Raw genomic sequence first — 19611 nt, 5'->3', positions numbered from 1 at the left:
AACTGCCTGTAGCACTTAGTTTCCTTCTAAGTAGTAGGAAGACACCTTCTTAAAATATTTGAATCTTGGTCTAAGGCCTATTACGTAGACCAACATGAACTTCCAAATTTTTAAATCAGACTTCTTTCCAGACCTCATCTTTTGTGCATTCAGCCTGTGTCTCTGTAGTCTGCTTAAATATTTGTGAGTTGAGTACAGCGGTACACACCTGTAGTTGCTACTACTTGTGAGGCAAAGATGGAAGGATCAGATGAATCCAGGAGTTTGAGATGAGCCTGGGCAGCATAGTGAAACTCGTCAAATAAATAAATAAATCTTTCTGTAGGGTGTGTGTGTGTGTGTGTGTGTGTGTGTGTGTGTGTGTGTGTGTGTGTGTGTGTGTGTGTGTGTGTGTGTGTGTGTGTGTGTGTGTGTGTGTGTGTGTGTGTGTGTGTGTGTGTGTGTGTATAGAGCAGTCATTAAAGAATATTGAACAAGTAGTTTTGATCTTTTTCTTTTTTGCTGGTTTTGGGGCTTGAACTCTGGGCTTGGGTACTGTCCCTCAGCTATTCAGCCCCAGGCTAGTGCTCTACCACTTGAGCCACAGTGCCACTTCCAGCTTTTTCTGCTTATGTAGTGCTGAGGAATCAAACCCAGGGACTCATGCATGCAAGGCAAGCACTCTACCACTGAGCCATCTTCCCAGCCTGATCTTTTTTCTTTTTCTCTAAGCTGGCTCTTCTTCCTTTTGCCATGTTCTTGTGTCTTGTGGTTATCATTATTTTATTCATGTGTCAAGTTGTATACATTCATGTCATCTTTGGGTCTTTCTTCCTTCTCTCATTTCCATTTATTCTCTCAGTTCTGATGAATATTTTGTACATCTTCCTTTTTTTTTTTCCTACTGTTTTCTATGACTATTGCCTCTTTCTATTCCCACTGTCTTACTTGATTATTTAATATCATGTTTAGATTTCATGGGTTGACCTGAAGGAGTTTAAGAATCTCCTCAGGCTGGGCATTGGTGGCTCATGTCTATAATCCTAGCTATGCAGGAGGCAGGGATCTGAGGATTGTGGTTCAAAACCAGCCTGGGCAAGAAAGTCTGTGAAAGTCTCCAATTAACCACCAAAAAGTGGGAAGTGGAACTATGGCTCAAGTGGTAGAAGATAGCCTTGAGTACAGAAGCTCAGAGACCATTCCTAGGCCCAGAACTTTAAGCCCAGAACTGGCACGCACGTGCGCACGCACACATACACACAATCTCCTCAGCACTGTGTACAAATTTTTGCATTTGTACACCTCCTTGGGGAGGTTCATTGGACTATTCCATGTGAAAGAAATTAAGAAATTGCAATGTTCACAGCCAAAATCCCAGCTAATGGAAGGTAAAGATAGGAAGATTGTTTTCTGAAATTAGCCTGGGCAAAAGTGCAAGACCTCACAAGAAGATAACTAAAGCAAAGTGGCTCAAGTTATAGGACACTTACCTAACAAGCATGGGGCCCTGATTTCAAGCCCCATTATGAGCAAAAGAAAGTGAAAAAGTGAGAGTAAGAGAGAGCACAGAGAATATATTTAAATAAATTCCATAAGTTTCTTTTGTGCCTTCCCTTTGTTATTTAATTCACTAACCTAGAACTGATGCTCCCGCATAGGAGGCCTATAAGACATTGAGGGGAAAAAAGGAGCAGCAGTTAGACAGTCCAATAGCCAGAGATCAGAGTCTCCCCAGAACCAAGCTTAATATCCTAGAGGACCTTAGGAGCAAGCCTGGCATGTGGTGGAGGAGGGTGTCTTCTGGATGCCTCTGAACTCATTTGTTCTGATACTCCCAGAGGACTTGGAGGGTTATGAAAGCTCAATTGGCAAAAATCCAGAGTCAGCCAGTGAGTCAGTGTCTTCAGAAAAGATTAAGAACAGTCTCTAGCCTTCTATCCTCTGCCATCTTTGTTAGTCAATCTTTCCTCCACTTTACCAGAAGTGTTAACATATTATATACATACCTTACTGCCTATAAAACAAGCTAAAAACTTGCAGGGGTTGGAGGCATGGCTCAGTTGGTAGAGTGAAAATATCAGGTACCAAGTTTAAGTCCCAGTCTTGGACAGAAAAAGAAATACTTGTGAGCATGGTGTCAAAGCCTGCCACAGTTAGGAATCTGTCATAGCTGTCACTCATGACTACTAGGAGAACAGGCATCTATGTCCATACTGTTTGCCTTTGACCATGGTAGTTTCTCTGTTTGTGGCGCCATTTCTTCATTGCTCAACCCTAAACCTTATATTCATCCAGGGCCAGTCAGTATCATCTCTTCCCCCATGTCCATCTCTAATTTTCTGCCATCATCTGGGCAGAATCAGTCTGTCTTGGCTAAATTCCAAAAACATTTCATACAAATCTCTAATATGTCATATTATATTACAGATAACATTTTTATTTCTGTCTTTCCTAAGCCAGGATTTCCCTGTAGGTAAGGACTGTCTTTTTCATGTTTGTATCCCTACCATCAACTTTAGTACCTAGTCCAAACAGGAGCTTAATACACTTTTGTTGAATGGAATTAGTTTTTATGACTCATTTAAAATTAGAGACCAGTGCTTATTTAATAAGTCAGAAAGGACTATAATAATAGTAATAATGAGGTCCTATTTCTATTGCTTATTCAAGGAACTGATTTCTTTGTGGAAATGGATTTCAAAAATCTTTACATGTCAATGTGTATTTTTGATGTACTTACTTGAGATCCTGGAAGAATTAGACTACTAATGCAGAATGAAGCTTCTAAGACTTCCCTATTGGAGTGAGATTAAATATAGTCTGTCATCTCAAGAGACAGAATATGCATTTTTATCTATTTTGGCAATGTTTTGTGATTTTTTTTCACACCACATTAAACTTAAGTTTTTCCATTTATAAAACCAGTGGCTCACACCTGTAATCCTAGCTACTCAGGAGGCTGAGATCTGAGGATTGCAGTTCAAAGCCAGCCTGGACAGGAAAGTCTGTGAGGCTCTTATTTCCAATAAACCACCAGAAAACCACAAGTGGCACTGTGGCTCAAGAGCTAGAGCACTTAACATGAGCTGAATTGCCAAGGAACAGCGCCCAGGCAGTTCAAGCCCCACAACTGACAAAGGAAAAAAAAGAAAAAGAAAAACAAGAGTTAACAAAGTTTAGGTTCTAGTACTTATACTATACAGTTTGTTTTGCTAAATTCACTGTCTCAGTCATTACAGATGATTTTTTAGGTGTGAAAATTAGTTCAGCAGTGGAAGAAAGCACTGTCCCATTGAAGAATTGAATCCTGCCTTACTCCCCAGGGTCAAGCAAAGCACCAGGTATGTGCGCAGGTGCTTGTCTAGGACTCAATCCTTCACCTATAAATTAAGAATTCCAACTAATTTTGCTGAAGTTCCCCTCTCATATTCTTTTGAGTTTTGGAAAAAAAAAGAAACAAACAGTTTGATTATTCAGCCCTTAACTTTGCACATTTTACCTGCTAGGGTTTGTTTATTTAACTCGTGGCTGGTGCTGTACCACTTGAGTTATGCCTCCACTTCTGGCATTATAGTATAGTTGGAGATAAGAATCAGACTTCTCTGTCTGAACTGGCTTTGAACCACAATCCTCAGATTTCAGCCTCCTGAGTAGCTATGATTACAGACATGAGCCACAAGCACTCAACATTTTTCTCTTTGTATTAAGTAGTTGTACAAAGAAGTTAAAGTTCAAAAAGTCAGGTTGTAAATACGATGTATTTTGACCAATGTTAGCCCTTCCATCTATCTCCCCATTTTCCTCGTCTCATTCCTTTTCTCAAGTTATATGGCTTAGTTTTTATGTAATGGACATTACATATATGATATATTTAACATAATATATTTAATATAACAACTGCATTTGCTCACCCTTCCTCCTTTATTCATTCATTTGTTCATATAGTTATTGTTTGGTGCTAGTTCTAGGGCTAGACCTCAGGGCATAGGCACTGCCATTTAGCTTTTTTGCTCAAGGGTGGCACTTTACCACTTGAGCTGCAGCTCCATTTGCAGCTTTCTGCTAGTTAATTGGACGTAAGAATGTTGTGGACTCTCTTGTCTGAGCTGGCTTGAACCATGATCCTCAGATCTCATGCCTCCTGAGTAAGATTACAGGCATGAGCCACTGGTGTCTTACTGAGATGCAGTTTTTAAGGCTTTCATTCCAAATAATAGCAAACTATTTTTTATGGGTACACATTGTATATATTGCATTTCCAGAGACCTTTTGCATCCATAGTATGAGTGTTACACTGAAATCTAATACTCCATTATTTCTAAGAGTGCTTTTTTCAGTATAGTATAAAGAAGAAACTCAACAAAAAGGAACCATGCATCGTAATTGAAGCTGCTAGGAAGATGAAGGTCTCCAGAGGAGCAAACAGAAGCCACATATCTTCATCTTAGTGAATGGTATAGATTCTCATGTAGCATTGGCTAGAAAAGCCCTAGGGAGTCTCAGTCCAGTCTTACTATATTGGATTATTAGTGGCACTTTTAAGGCATTTAGCATTGCTTGTCTGGAACATAATTAAATACTGCTTCTGAAACTTCGTTTTCATCTGGATTGCTCTAAAGAAGTAAATGTGTATCTCACTTGTCATTAGTCCTTTGAAGTAGATAAGGCATTCAGCTTTGTCCACAAAGCTGCCATCCATTGGGACCCTATGAATTCCTCTGTACTCATCCAGCTCAAACAGGCATGGTTTGCCTGTTTTTCAAGTGCTTGTATTTAGACCTGTTCCCTATGATGAAGAAAAATATAATTTCTATAGTCTACTGTATTATAATAAATTTATTGCAATTAGATTTGCTTCAAAACAGATTTCCTTTGACCTTAAGGATACTGAAAATAAGTAATATTTAAGAGATATTTAAGAGCAAAGAGACATTTTTGGAGTTAAAAGTAAACCAAGTGCCGGTGGTTCACACCTATAATCCTTGCTGTGATCTGAGGATCACAGTTCAAAGCTAGCCTGAGCAAGAAAGTCCATGGACTCTTATCTCTAGCCACCAAAAGGCTGAATGTGAAGCTGTGGCTCAAGTGGTAGAGTGCCAGCCTTGAACAAAAGAGCTAAATGACATCACGTGGATCCTGAGTTCAAGGTGCAGGACTGGCACGCGCGCACACACACACACACACACACACACACACACACACAATATTTCTTTTACTTGATAGTGAAAATATACTCTTCTACCTAGCAACTCTGTTTTTGTTTTTGTCGGTCTGGGGCTTGAACTCAGGGCCAGGGTACTGTCTCTCAGCTCTTTTGCTCAAGGCTAGTGCTCTACCACTTTGAGCCACAGTGCCACTTCACATTTTCTGATGATTAATTAGAGATAAGAGTCTCACGGGGACTTTTCTGCTCTGACTGGCTTTGAACCACAGTCCCCAGATCTCAGCCTCCTGAGTAGCTAGGATTATAGGTGTGAACCACTGGCACCTGGCACTAGTAACTTTTTTTCTTTGATATTAGGAATTGTTTTGGGATTTTTTCTCTCCATTTTTTTAAAAAATGAGGCAGGATGATATATTCTTCTCTGTATATAAGCACATGGATATAAAATGTATGAAAGTAGCGTCACTGCGCTTTTCCTAAAGTATATATGAAGAAGAAAGAAAATTTTCCTATAGATATCTTCCTTGTATTTTAACTAGTTATAAATATGTTTTCTTTTCCCTTTCAGGTTGTAAACATGTTAAAGGCATCCTGTTGTATGGACCCCCAGGTTGTGGTAAAACTCTCTTGGCTCGGCAGATTGGCAAGATGTTAAATGCAAGAGAGCCCAAAGTAGTCAATGGGCCAGAAATCCTTAACAAATACGTGGGAGAATCAGAGGCTAACATTCGCAAACTTTTTGCTGATGCTGAAGAGGAGCAAAGGAGGGTAATAAGAATATAAGAATAACTTAGTAATTTTTTTTATCACTTGTATGATATTTCATGTGCAGAAAGCTACCTTACACTGAAACAGCTCCGTTTTACTGTGGATGGAATTGTTTGAACTAAAATAATAAATCTTGATTTTGGTCTTAGAAAAGAATAAAATAGGCTCAAGTGCCAATCTAGCAAGCAAGCTAAGTCATCCTGAGGCCTTGAATTCAAATCCCAATACAGCTAAAAGAAAAAAAAACCTAAAAATTAGACCAGAGTAACTATGACGATTAGTTTTTTGTTAGTATTTTTGTCAACTTGCCTGGGCCACAGGGCACATACACATTTGTTCCAACATTTAGTCACACATTCTGGGTGTGTGTATGAGATGCTTCTGGATAAAAGTTAACTTTGGAAGTGGTAAGCTGAATAAAGAAGATTGCCCTCCGTAATTTGAGCAGATCCTAGTCTTAAGGTTAGCAACTGTCTTCTCAACAGAAATCATGGGAATAAGACCATTGAACGCTAATTTTAAGGGGCTGAAAGAAAATTACTTGATTGAAAACAAATGTTTCTGTGTTGTACTTATATTTGTCAACAAAATCTATTGTTCTTTTTAATATTTGTGATATTCTATATTTAGAAAGTCAATATAGTTCTTCATTGATTTTTTTTTCTGCATTCTAGCTAAGAATGGTGGCATAATAATATTCATTTCAGTGTTTCATTGTTTTTCTAAGTTAATTTTATTGTCTCCAGCTTTATATTAATTGCTTTTTTTTTCTTTGCCAGTCCTGGGGCTTGACCTCAGGGCCTGGGCACTGTCCCTGAGCTTCTTTTGCTCAAGGCTGGCACTCTACCACTTGAGCCACTTCCTGCTTTTTTTTCTTTATGTGTTACTGAGGAATGGAACCCAGGACTTCAAGATTTCTTTTCTCTCTCTCTCTTTTTAATCAGTCTTGGGGCTTGAACTCTGGGCCTAGGTGCTATCCCTCAGCTCTTCAGCTCAAGACTAGCACTTTACCGGGTAAACTTGAGCCACAGTGCCACTTCCAGTTTTCTAAGTGGTTTATTAGAGATAAGAGTCTCTCGGACTTTCCTGCCCAGTCTGGTTTTGAAAGGTGATCCTCAGATCTCAGCCTCCTGAGTAGCTAAGATTACAGACATGAGCCACCAGTGCCTGGCATTCTTTTTTTTTAGTCAGTCGTGAGGCTTGAACTCTGGTCCTGGGCGCTGTCCCTCAGCTCTTTAAAGAGTTATTTTCTTTTTTTTTTTTTTTTTTTTTGGGTCCAGTCGTGGGGCCTGAACTCTGGGCCTGGGCGCTGTCCCTCAGCTCTTCAGCTCAAGGCTAGCACTCTACCACTTGAGCCACAGCGCCACTTCCGGCTTTTTTTCTTTTTGCTTATGTGGTGCTGAGGAATCGAACTCAGGGCCTCAGGCATGCAAGGCAAGCGCTCTACCACTGAGCCAACTTTAAAATCATGAGATAGTGCCGAGTACCAGTGGCTCATATCTGTAATTCTAGCTTCTCAGGAGGCTGAGATCTGAGGATCAAGGTTCAGAGCCAGCATAGGGAGGAAAATCTGTAAGACTCTTTATCTCCAATTAACCATCAAAAGGCTGGAAATAGAGCTATGACTCAAGTGGAAGAGCTAGCCTTAAGAAAACAAAAAACAAAAAAACTCAGAGACAGCACACTGAGTTGAAGCTCTAGGACTGACTAACACAAAAATTAAAAATAGTAAGATAATTAATATTTAGAAGTAAATAGTTTGAGCTGCTCAAAAAGAAACTTAAAATTAACTCTAATGAACCTGGATGATTATTTTATAAAGTGTTCCATTAGGTAGTTTTGACATGGCTGCAGGGATAACATTGATACTGTTTTTATTTTTATTTTATTTTTTTTGAAAATTTTGGAATTTTATATTGAAGATTAAAATCTATAATGCAAAAATATATTGTACAAGTCAACAAGATTAATAATCAATAGGAAAAGATGAGCAAAAACTATGTAGTTAAGTTATAGAAAACAATATTTGAATTCAGAATAAACATACAAAAATGCTCTTATCAGAAAATCCAGATATACAAGTATGAGCAATAAAATTTGATATTGTTTTTAAACATGCAAGCAGTTTAAATATGACACTACTAATGATAAAACTGAGTTGGCAAAGAATTTCTAGATAGAAATTAATCATAGACAATCTTTTTCAGTATGCTTCTCTTGGTCTTAATATCCAGAAATGGCTTGGTATACCCAGCTAACGACCCCATGCAGAGTAAATGTGTGTTATATAATAAAGAAGCACATTTCTTCTGTGATTCTGGACAGTTTAGGCTGACAGAGATGAGCACTTCCATATAGGTCAAACTAGTTAAATATAGAACAGCCACTTTTGAAGGCTGTTGCCAGGGGCTCAATAGCATCAGCTCTGTTTCTATGGGGAAAGACTGCAGATTTTTTTTTTTTTTAAAGCTAGAAGCCAATGAATTCAAGAGGATTGTCTTGTGGAAATGTAAATCCTTTAGTAAATGGTTTATTGATGACTCACCTATATTAATCTGTGAACATTAATCTTAACATCCTTCCTTACTTGTTCCTAATTTATTGCAGTAAGAGTTTGCCTTTATTTAACTAGTGCACCTGTAAAATTTAATGTTATTACCCTGACTAGGTTGGGAGGGGAACTGATGACAGGTCACAAGATTAGTAAGGCCGTGAAAAGGTCAGAATTGTACTGAATTATGTTTAGGACAGATTGACCTGTGATCATTTAATTAAACACAGTGTTCTTATTGTCTTTGGAATCTCTATCCACATAGGCTATTTTTGATGTCGGACTGAGAAGGGAGTTGTGATTCTAGCAACATCACCATTTTTTCAGTCACAAACAAGAATATTCTGATTTTGCGTTGAATATGGCAAAAAAATTAATTATAGCTTTGGCAAAGCTAAGCTTGCGGTTCCAATTTTTCATTACCAGTCATGAATGGTTTTTGGTGTGGGATTTTTTTTTTTAAGGAATAAGCTATCATGTATCATTAGATGTCTATTGAGTAAACAATGATATTGAGAAATTTGAGAAATGAAATTTATATTTTTTTCAGGGTTGAATTTAATTTTTAAAATATTTGTGGAAGAAGCAGGGTGCTAGTGGCTCACATCTGTAATCCTAGTTACTCAGGAGGCTGAGATAAGAGAATCACTGTTCAAAGCCAGCTGGGCCAGGGAAATCCTTGAGATACTTATCTCCAATTAACTATAAGAAGCAAAAGTGGTGCTGTGGCTTAAGTGATAGAATGCTAGCCTTGAGTGAAAAAACTAATAGACAGTGCTCAGGTTCAAGCCTGACAGTGTTCAAGCCCCAGTACCAGCAAAATAAGGTCTTTTTCTAAGGATTGTCTCTGTTCTCTTTTACTTTATGGAAAACTCATCAGTTTCTATATCAAATAAGTGAATATTAGTGAGTATGAATCATATTCCATTTCTTTACCCAATTTTCCTATTCCTAACCACCTTCTGAGTGGAGGTAACTTTTAACTGTTTAAAATGACAAAGGAAACATCAAATCTACTGTTTCTGGGATTATCTTTCCACCAGAACTCAAAGAAAGAGAGGAAGTTACCCCTTGCTGATCTGATAAATATGAATTGTTTCAATTAGTGAGATAGACATATAAATTCACAGCTAATTTTAGATTAATTGCTTTCTACTTACATAGTTACTCAGCATATAACACATTTCTGTTTTATGGCTATCCAGTATGAGGTCCTGGAATGTAATTTTAGTTTGCAGAATTCTGAGAGTACAGTTCTTTAAAAAAGCAACAATTGTGATTGTTATACTTGCTATATTTATTAGTCAAAATGGAATGAAGTTAACCTGTTGAAAGCTTTATTTTTGCTTTTTTTGTAAGTTTGTTTCATGATACAATCAAATTATGACCTTTAACATAATTTCTTCCCTTAATAGCTTGGTGCTAACAGTGGTTTGCACATCATCATCTTTGATGAAATTGATGCCATCTGCAAGCAGAGAGGGAGCATGGCTGGTAGCACAGGAGTTCATGACACTGTTGTCAACCAGTTGCTGTCCAAAATTGATGGTGTTGAGCAGCTGAACAACATCCTTGTCATTGGTGTGTTTTCTTTTGTTTAAAAAAGTTGTATTCTGGGAGATGGGAAGGTATGGGAAGGGGAAACAAAGGAGGAGGCAACAATGCTTGATAAGAAATGTACTCATTATCTTGCCCATGTAATTGTAACCCCTCTATATGGTATTTTCACAATTAAAAAAAAAGAGTTGTAGGGGCTGGGAAGGTGGCTCAGTGGTAGAGCGCTTGCCTTGCATGCTTGAGGACCTGGGTTCAATTCCTCAGCACCACATAAGAAAAAAGAAAAAAGCCAGAAGTGGCACTGTAGCTCAAGGAATTAAAGCACTAGCCTTGAGCTAAAGAGCTGAGGGACAGCTCCCAGGCCCAGAGTTCAGGCCCCACAACCGGACCCCCCCCCCCCCAAAAAAAAAAAAAGTTGTATTCTTGGGCTGGGATGTAGCTGTAGCTCAATGGAGTAAGCTTCAGATTCTGCATTGTCATTATAGGCTCTTGTTCTAACTTTTTATATAATAAGTTTCTTCTTATGATGATTCTGGGCAGTGGGAAAAGGGAGAGTTGCTACTATTTTTTGAAAGTTGAAAGCACTGTCCTACAAAGCAAGGAAGGGACTTTAGAGTCAGAGAGATCAAGTTTACTTTGCCCACTTCCCCTTTGCATAGGTTACTTATACTAACTGAATTTTAAATATTGGAAAATTTCATTACAAAATCTCTTGACATTTTCATTTAGCTCAGATTGCAAACAAATACCTGTTCTATTTCATGATAATTTGGTTCTATTTCACACTTATGAAATGTCCTATTAGCCTGTTAAGCAAATGACTATTTTTTAAATTAATTTATTAATTTTTATGGGTTGTGGGGCTTGAACTTAGAGCCTGGGAACTGTCTCTAAGTTCCTAGTGCTCTACCACTTTGAGCCATCGTGCCACTTCCATAAATGACTATTTTTATATATACTGAAGGGACACTTTTTTTCTTTTTGAACTGTTATCATTTGTTTGCTGTATTGACATCTACCTTCAGGAATGACCAACAGACCAGATCTGATAGATGAGGCTCTCCTTCGACCTGGAAGACTGGAAGTTAAAATGGAGATAGGTAAGCAGATCTGTTGCTGGTGTGTGTGTGTGTGTGTGTGTGTGTGTGTGTGTGTGTGTGTGTGTGTGTGTGTGTGTGTGTGTGTGTGTGTGTGTGTGTGTGTGTGTGTGTGTGTGTGTGTGTGTACACGTGTGTGTACGTGTGTGTGTACGTGTGTGTACGTGTACGTGTGTACGTGTACATGTGTGTGTACGTGTACGTGTGAAAGAGAGACAGAGTACTATCTATATGGCATTCAGAGTTCATTAACAGAATAGTGTCATATAATTTAATGTTGACTAGCAGAAGTTTACATGCTTATCTAGAAGGAAAGCAGTAGGATTATAATAATTTCCTCTGATGGGCTCATAGGCTAGCAAACTGTCTATTTTATTTTTAATTTAATCAGGCTTACCAGATGAGAAAGGTCGACTACAGATCCTTCACATCCACACAGCAAGGATGAGAGGGCACCAGTTACTTTCAGCAGATGTGGACATTAAAGAACTGGCAGTGGAAACCAAGAATTTCAGTGGGGCTGAACTGGAAGGTCTTGTTCGAGCAGCGCAGTCTACTGCTATGAACAGACACATAAAGGTCAGGAAAATTGATTAATACATTGGTGTTTATAGCTCTCTAAATACCATATTGTCATGCATCCTTTTGCTTTCAAGTATGCCAATACTAGGGTAATATTGACTTTTGTTTGGGAAGAGAGATGGAATAAGAATTAATTGCTGTTAGGCACTGGTGACTTACAGTTGTAATCCTAGCTACTTAGGAAGTAAAGATTAGGAAGGAGCTGGGCTCCAGTGGCTCATGCCTGTACTCCTAGCTACTCAGGAGACTGAGATCTGAGGATCGCGGTTCAAAGCCAGCCCGGGCAGGAAAGTCCATGAGACTCTTATCTCCAATAAACCACTGGAAAACTGGAAGTGGTGCTGTAGCTCAAGCAGTAGAGCGCTCACCTTGAGCTGAAGAGCGCAAGGACAGCGCCCAAGCCCAGAGTTCAACCCCCACAACAACCAAAAGAAAAAAGATTAGGAAGATTATGATTCTAGACCAATGGAGCCAAAAAGTTTGTAAGACCTTCATCTCAACCAATAGGTTGGCACATTGGTATGCACCTGTCATCTCAGCCATACTATAGGCTAAGCTTGGGAGGATTATGGTTCCATATAGCTTGAGCAAAAAAGTTAGCAACATTTCCAGCAGAAAAAAATTGGACATGGTGACATGCCAGCTATGACAGGAGCACTGTAGTTCAGGCTGGCCCAGACAAAGAACTAAATAGACCCTATCTCAAAAATAACTACAGCCAGCCGCTGGTGGCTCACAGCTGTAATCCTAGTTACTCAGGAGGCTGAGATCTGAGGACCAGAAAATGGGAAGTGGTGCTGTGGCTCAAGTGGTAGAGCGCTCACCTTGAGCTGAAGAGCTGAGGGACAGTGCCCAGGCTCAGAGTTCAAGCCCCACAACAGACAAAACAAAAAAAAACCCAACAAGTCATTATGTCAAAAAAAACGAACTTAACAACTTTGGTGGGGGGTGGGGGGGAATGATCGGGTGGGGGGAGGGGAGGAGGATGGGAAGGGATGGGAAGGGGAAGCAACGAGGAGGCAACAATGCTTGATAAGAAATGTACTCGTTATCTTGCCCATTTAATTTTAACTCCTCTGTATGGTATTCTCACAATAAAAAACAAAACAAAACCAAAACACTACAGCAAAAAGAGCTGGAGATATGTTTCTGGATAGAGTGCCTGCATAGCAAATGTGAAGCCCAGAGTTTAAATCCTATTACTACTTAAAAAAAAAAAGGTGGTGGCAGGAGTGGGGGGGGGTGGGAAGAGTGTAGAAGGAGGGAGGGAAAAATGGAAGCAGAGAGGGATGGAAGTTGATCCACCCACTGCCCAATCTTCAGAGTAGCTAGAGGAACAATGGTAACATCTGCCAGACTGTGGCCACCAATTCAGCTACCTTAGGTCTCATCTGCCTTAGGCTACCACCATGTGACACATGTGAAGTAAAGACATTGAAAAGGTTTCTCAATTTTTGCATTAAGTTGCAACAAGTCATAGGAAGTGAGCTATTATATTACTAGAATTACAGGGCAGCTATTCATATACCACTTGCTATGTTTTAGATATTTGGCTGGACATACAAAGGCAATAAATCTTGACCTCTTCTTTCAAGGGCCTCAGAACTAGGAAATTGACATGTTTGCAAATTAGTACAATCATGTTACAGATGTTTGGGTAAAAGGATATATGGGAATGTTATTTCTCTTCTTTGGGTTTTAGTTATTACCTGAAGGTAGATGACTCCCAGATTTCTGTCTCATCTCCTGAAAGTATCTTTCTCCCTCTTTTCAGATTCATACTAAATACTCCATCGGGATGTTTTCTTAGTTTCAAATTGAATATTCTAAAACCAAATTCACTTTTTTTTTGTCAGTCATGGGGCTTAAACTCTGGGCCTACATGCTGTCCCTCAGCTCTTCAGCTCAAGGCTAGCACTCTACCACTTGAGCCACAGCTCCACTTCTGGTCTTCTGGTGATTTATTGGAGATGAGAGTCTCACAGCCTTTCCTGCCCCAGCTGCCTTTTGAACCATGATCCTCAGATCTCAGCCTCTTGAGTAGCTAGGATTACAGGCATGAGCCACCAGCGCCCGGCTTCACTTTCTTTTTTCTAATTTCCTTTCAGCTTGTTTCCCTATTTATCCCAATTTTCCAGGCTTAACATGTCACAACTATCTCTGATTCCTGTTGCTCTACATCTTACACAAAGTCTTTGCCAGTTTTGACAGTTCAGTCTTGATGCAGTATCTTTCAGCTCTCACTGTCACCACCTACCTTCTCTTTGACAAACCTATCTGTGTCAGTTCATTCTACATCATGCTAGCCCATTGTCTGCACAGCAAAGTACATATTTCTTAGCTTGGACTTTAAGGTCATGTAGATCTGATTATCTGACCTTTCTAGATGTTTTCCTGCTTTTCTCCATACACTTCAGCCAAACTGAAATACTCACCAGTTATCAGACATTAATTTACTTTTTCAACTTCTTTGCTCTTTACCCTTTTTCTTTACCTGACTCACGATACCCTTTCTTCAACCTTTTTCTCATTCTTCCTTCTAAGAATGATGTACTGTCTTTCTTCTTGAAGGAGCAATATACAATTGTGATTCCTCCAATTGACTGTGAATCAGAATAGGTTGGTTTGATTTCTACTGTTTGCTGTTTACTTTGTAATGAGTTAGAGCTACAACTGCAAATAAGTTAATTGCCTTTTGTTGTGTAGCTCAAAATTTAACCCTCCATAGGCAAGATTATAAGGTGTATGCTACATAAGGAGTGAAAAGATACCAGTAGTCAGCTTAAGATCATCTCCTTGGGCTGGGAGGGTGGCTCAGTGGTAGAGCGCTTGCCTTGCATGCCTAAGGCCCTGGGTTCAATTCCTCAGCACCACATAAGCAAAAAGAAAAAAGCCGGAAGTGGTGCTGTGGCTCAAGTGGTAGAGCGCTAGCCTTGAGCTGAAGAGCTGAGGGACAGCACCCAGGCTCAGAGTTCAGGCCCCACAACTGCCCCCCCCCAATAAAAGAAGATCATCTCCTCCTGAGGAGTTTTCTGGGTGAATATGAGTGGCTCTTAGTAGGCAGAGGGAACAAGGGCATAAATAGCACAATGTGTTATAGTAAGTTAGTTTTGCTTTAGTATGGAGGTTAGGGGAGGGATGCTGGAGAGAGAGACATTGTTTGGGATGAGTTAGGAGAGCAAAGCAAGGATAGAGCACAAAAAGCTTTTATACTCTAGGAAGTAGGTCTTTCTTCTATGAGGAGTGCTAAGCCATTGAAGAGTTTTAAGAATAGCACTGACATAGTGTTAAGACATAAGATCCCTCTGGCAGCTGGGTCGAGTGGAGTATTTAGGGGAGTGGAGTTGGTGACACAAAACTAGAGAGAACTTTTATAACAGATCAGGCAGGAAATAACAAAAGTCTGAAGAGTTAGGCTGAGTATGTTGTAGTTGCTTGGGTGTATCCTGTCATTGGTTCTAGACCAGGGATCAACAAACTATGAACCACATCTAGTCAACCACACTGTCTGTGAATAAAGTATTTTTTAATGCAACCATGCCTATTAATTTATGTATTTTTGGTGCATTCATGCCACAATGGCAGAGCTGAGTGTCTGCAGTTGAAACTATATGACCTACAAAGCCTGAAATATTTACTGTCTGCCCTTTATAGAAAAGCTTTACTCAGCCTTTTTCTTGTCTTTAAGTCTATATCTCATTCATCTCTGAATTTTCCACAATACCTCAAATGGATCTAAATATTAAGCATATGGTAGGTGTTCAATAACTTTTTTTTTTTTTTTTTGCCAGTCCTGGGGCTTGAACTCAGGGTCCAGGCACTGTTCCTGAGCTTCTTTTGCTCAAGTGTAGTATTCTATCACTTGAGCCACAGTGCCACTTCCAGCCTTTTCTGTTTATGTGGTACTGAAGAATTGAACCTGTTGCTTAATGCATGCTAGGCAAGTACTCTACCACTAAGCCACATTCCCAGCCCCTCAATAACTGTTTAAAATGAATAAATCTATGTAGGTATTCTTTTTTTTAATACGTTTTTTTATTGTAAGAATACTGTACAGAGGGGTTACAGTTACATTAGCAAGGTAATGAGTACATTTCCTATTAAGCATTGTTACCTTTTCCTTTGTTTTTCTCCTACCATGCCTTCCCTCCCACCTCCACAACTACACTCTCCCCCACCCCCCATGTAGGTATTCTTGGTTAGTCAGTATGAGTTCTAGTTTCCCTGCCTAGTAGTTAGAAATCACTGTTTTGGCCCGTATTTTCCTAAATGTTTGGGTAATATAGGAAGGGTATTTAATTCTTGACAGAATGGATCCATTCATCCATGCAGATCTGATTTTTTCGTTCTTCCTCTTCTTCATAAGAAATGTTTTAATAAAAAGTAATGATAAGCCGGGCGCCGGTGGTTCATGCCTGTAATCCTGTACTCAGGAGGCTTAGATCTGAGGGTCGAGGTTCAAAGCCAGCCCGGGCAGGAAAGTCCATGAGACTCTTATCTCCAATAAACCACTGGAAAACCGGAAGTGGTGCTGTAGTTCAAGCGATAGAGCACTCGTCTTGAGCTGAAAAGCAAAAGGACAGCTCCCAAGCCCAGAATTCAAGCCCCACAATCGACCCCCCCCCCAAAAAAAAAACAAAAAAGTAATGACGAGCTAGGTGCTGGTGGCTCAGGCCTGTAATCCTAGCTACTCAGGAGGCTGAGATCTGAGGATTGCAATTCAAAGCCAGGTTAGGCAAAAGTCTATGAAACTCTTACCTCCAATTAACTACCAAAAAGCCAGAAGTGTAGTTGTTGCTTAAGTGGTAGAGCACTAGCTTTGAGCACAAAAGCTTAGTCAGTACCCAGGCCTAGAGTTTAAACCTCAGGATTGGTTCGAAAGGTGGGAGGAGATTAATCTTTCAAGAAAAATTAATGTTATGAAAATTATTTTGTACTATTCCTTTATCTCATCATATTAGTGAGTTTAGATATAATTCACAGTAATTATTTACTAGTTAATATGATTTTCAAATGCATTATCCACTAGGTCTGTATCTGATTTAGTCATTTGTCATGCACAATACATAATCTTTCAGACTTGGAGGTAAGAAGTAGTGAAAATAATTGTCATTATTTCTCTTACTGTTTTCATGTGATTGAATTCCCCATAAGCTTCAGGGGATATATACTGATTTGTGATCCATACCTACTCTACCACACAAAACAGCTTCTAATTTCCCACAGTCTCTATAGAATAGCCATGCAGGACACCTGAAGGAAGAGAAGGATAAGACACTAATCTCACCATCCAAAATGAAATACTATTACATTTATTTTTTTATCTACATTTTTAAAAATCCCAATTGTCAGAAGGTCTTCGACCTTTTGACAGAAAACACCCAGTCTTTTACATTTCCTGTGGCTCTAGATATTCAATGCTACTCATAGTGATTGATAAGTAAATGTTTAAGTTGAAATTTATGACTTAAAGTTGGCTAGAACTAGGACTGGAGATGTTATATGCTTTCTTCATAGAATAAAATACAGTATAAATTTTATTTTGCTTCCTTTGGAAAAGTTCTAGGCTTAAACAAAGATTTCATCATGTAGACAAAAAAGATTTATCTATGTTTTTGATCAGCTAAAATTCATATGGCATTTGATTGTTTTTATCTTGAAATAATTTCTACTTCAGGTAGAGAAGAATCTTAACCTTAAATTTATTCTATAATCTGTTAAAAAAAATAAATTGAGGACACACGCGCGCGCGCGAGCGCGCGCTCGCACACACACACACACACACACACACACACACACACACACACACACACACACACACTTTATAGAACCAGAGCTCTTGAGTTATGTTTACATAACCTTAATAAAAATTATTTCTTATTTTTTGTAGATTTTTGATTGATTAAGGTCATTCTACCCTTAATTTAAGAGGAATGATAAGAACTTTGAAAGGTCAAATTTTAAAGGTTATGAAATGTAAGGGTGACCACTCAATATTTGCTAGTGTTGAAATACAAGTTTATGAGTTTCTGCAGGTAAAAGCTGAAAGATACTGCCTTCTCTGCATTGATTAGCTAGCCAATCTAAATAACTTACAGAACATACCTTAATACTTGGAACAAATCAAAAACATCTTCTGAATAAGCAAAAAAGTCACGATTGTTGACCTATTAAAAATAAAACTAATAATTTTGATAAAATAGTAAACATTGGCTAAGAAAACCCTTAGAATATTTATTTTAATGAATGAGTAGAAATAATTTACCACCAAAATATTGGTTATTGACAGGTAACTTCTGAAATTGCTGGCGTACTTGGAAACAGCTTGTTCTATAGTAAATCCTTTCCTTAACCATCTTAATTTTTTTAATTGGCAGATAGTAATTTGATTGATAGATAGGCTATAGTGTGATTGTTAAATCCATGTAAACTCTGGATTATCAACTTTGATCATTAGAGTAATTTGGATTACCCTATGAATTATGCCAAATACCTTAATTTGGTTATTAGGGTAATTGGCATATTCATTACCTCACACTTCTTCACTTTGGGAACATTCAAAATCCTTTCTACTAGCTGGTTTGAAATATACAACTAGTTGTTGTCAGCCACACCTACCTTTCTGTGCTGTCGGACATTAGAAATTATTCCTGCTGCCTAACTGCACCCCTGTGCCTTATTAATCATCCTCTCATAACCAAGCATCTGATAACATGTTTTTTAAAAATAATTTAGTGTGCGTGCGTGCGTGCGAGTGTGTGTGTGTGTGTGTGTGTGTGTGTGTGTGTGTGTGTGTGTGTGTGTGTGTGTGTGTGTGTGCACGTACATTGTCTTTCTGTGTGCCAGTGGTCCTGGGTGCTGTCCCTGATGAGCTTCTTTTGTTCAAGGTTAGCATTCTACCCCTGAAGCCTTATCTCTACTGGCTTTTTTCGTTGTTCTCCTTCTTCCACCTCTTCCTCTTCCTCCTCCTCCTACATCTTCTTTGTAGTGTATAGGAGATAAGAGTCTCACAGACTTCCCCGCTTGGGGCTGCCTTTTATCAACAATCTTTAGCTCTCAGCCTCCTGAATAGCTAGGATTATAGGCTTGAGCCACTGCACCTGGCTCTAATTTCTTTTTAATGAGACAGTGTCTCACTGTTTTTCTTTGACTGGCCTCAAATTCACAATCCTCCTATTTTAGCCTCCCAAGTGCTGGGATTATAGGAATGGACTATTGTTGATTATTCTGTTCTCTGGTTTTAAGGCCCACATGTGAAAACATGCAGTGTTTGTCTTCCTGTTCCTTAACAATTAGTTAAAAGGAGGCTGAGAATGTGGCTTAGTGGTAGAGTGCTCGCCTAGCATGCATGAGGCCCTCGTTTCAATTCCTCAATATCACATACATACACACAAAAAAATAGATAAATAAAATTAATTTAAAAAATAATTAGTGAAAAGATAAATTTCACATTATCACAGCCATAAAATCTATCAAAATTTTTGATACATGTTGAAACATAGACAAGATTTTTTTTCTCTGATGTTGCTATTTGTGTTTCTATTATTTGAAACCAGTTTTACTCTAAACAAAATACAAAATATCATAGCAAAAACTTAAGGCTAGCTGGGAATAGTGGTACATGCTTATAATCCCAACACTCAGGAAGTAGAGACAGGAGAATCATCTCTGAGATCAGCTTGTACAAAATAGTTAGACTCTACCTCAAGAAAAAGAACATCCTGAGAGCTGGGGATATATGGGGATGTAGCTCAGTGGTAGAACCTATGGCTAGCATTTGTGAAGCCCAAGGTTTAATCCTCAGCACCCCTAATGAGGCTGGTAGCTGTGTGTGTGTGTGTGTGTGTGTGTGTGAGAGAGAGAGAGAGAGAGAGAGACAGAGACAGAGACAGAGACAGAGAAGAGAGAGAGAG

The 19611-nt window shown here is 38.9% G+C and overlaps 1 protein-coding gene across 1 annotated transcript in view; it reads left to right on the top strand.

Annotated features, from left to right (window-relative positions):
* Nsf (N-ethylmaleimide sensitive factor, vesicle fusing ATPase) overlaps nt 1–19611 on the top strand; it is a 151177-nt gene that overhangs the window by 73605 nt on the left and 57961 nt on the right. The window contains exons 9-12 of the mRNA XM_070027663.1: nt 5712–5911; nt 9878–10043; nt 11045–11119; nt 11508–11695. Of these exons, the coding sequence (XP_069883764.1) occupies nt 5712–5911; nt 9878–10043; nt 11045–11119; nt 11508–11695 (629 nt within the window). The remainder of the gene's footprint in view (nt 1–5711; nt 5912–9877; nt 10044–11044; nt 11120–11507; nt 11696–19611) is intronic.

The sequence above is a fragment of the Dipodomys merriami genome, unplaced genomic scaffold (assembly GCF_024711535.1).
Source record: "Dipodomys merriami isolate MVZ:Mamm:240054 unplaced genomic scaffold, mDipMer1.0.p SCAF_19, whole genome shotgun sequence".
Taxonomy (NCBI): Eukaryota; Metazoa; Chordata; class Mammalia; order Rodentia; family Heteromyidae; genus Dipodomys; species Dipodomys merriami.
Note: the sequence above shows the minus strand (reverse complement) of the source record. Positions and strands in the feature narration are given on the sequence as shown.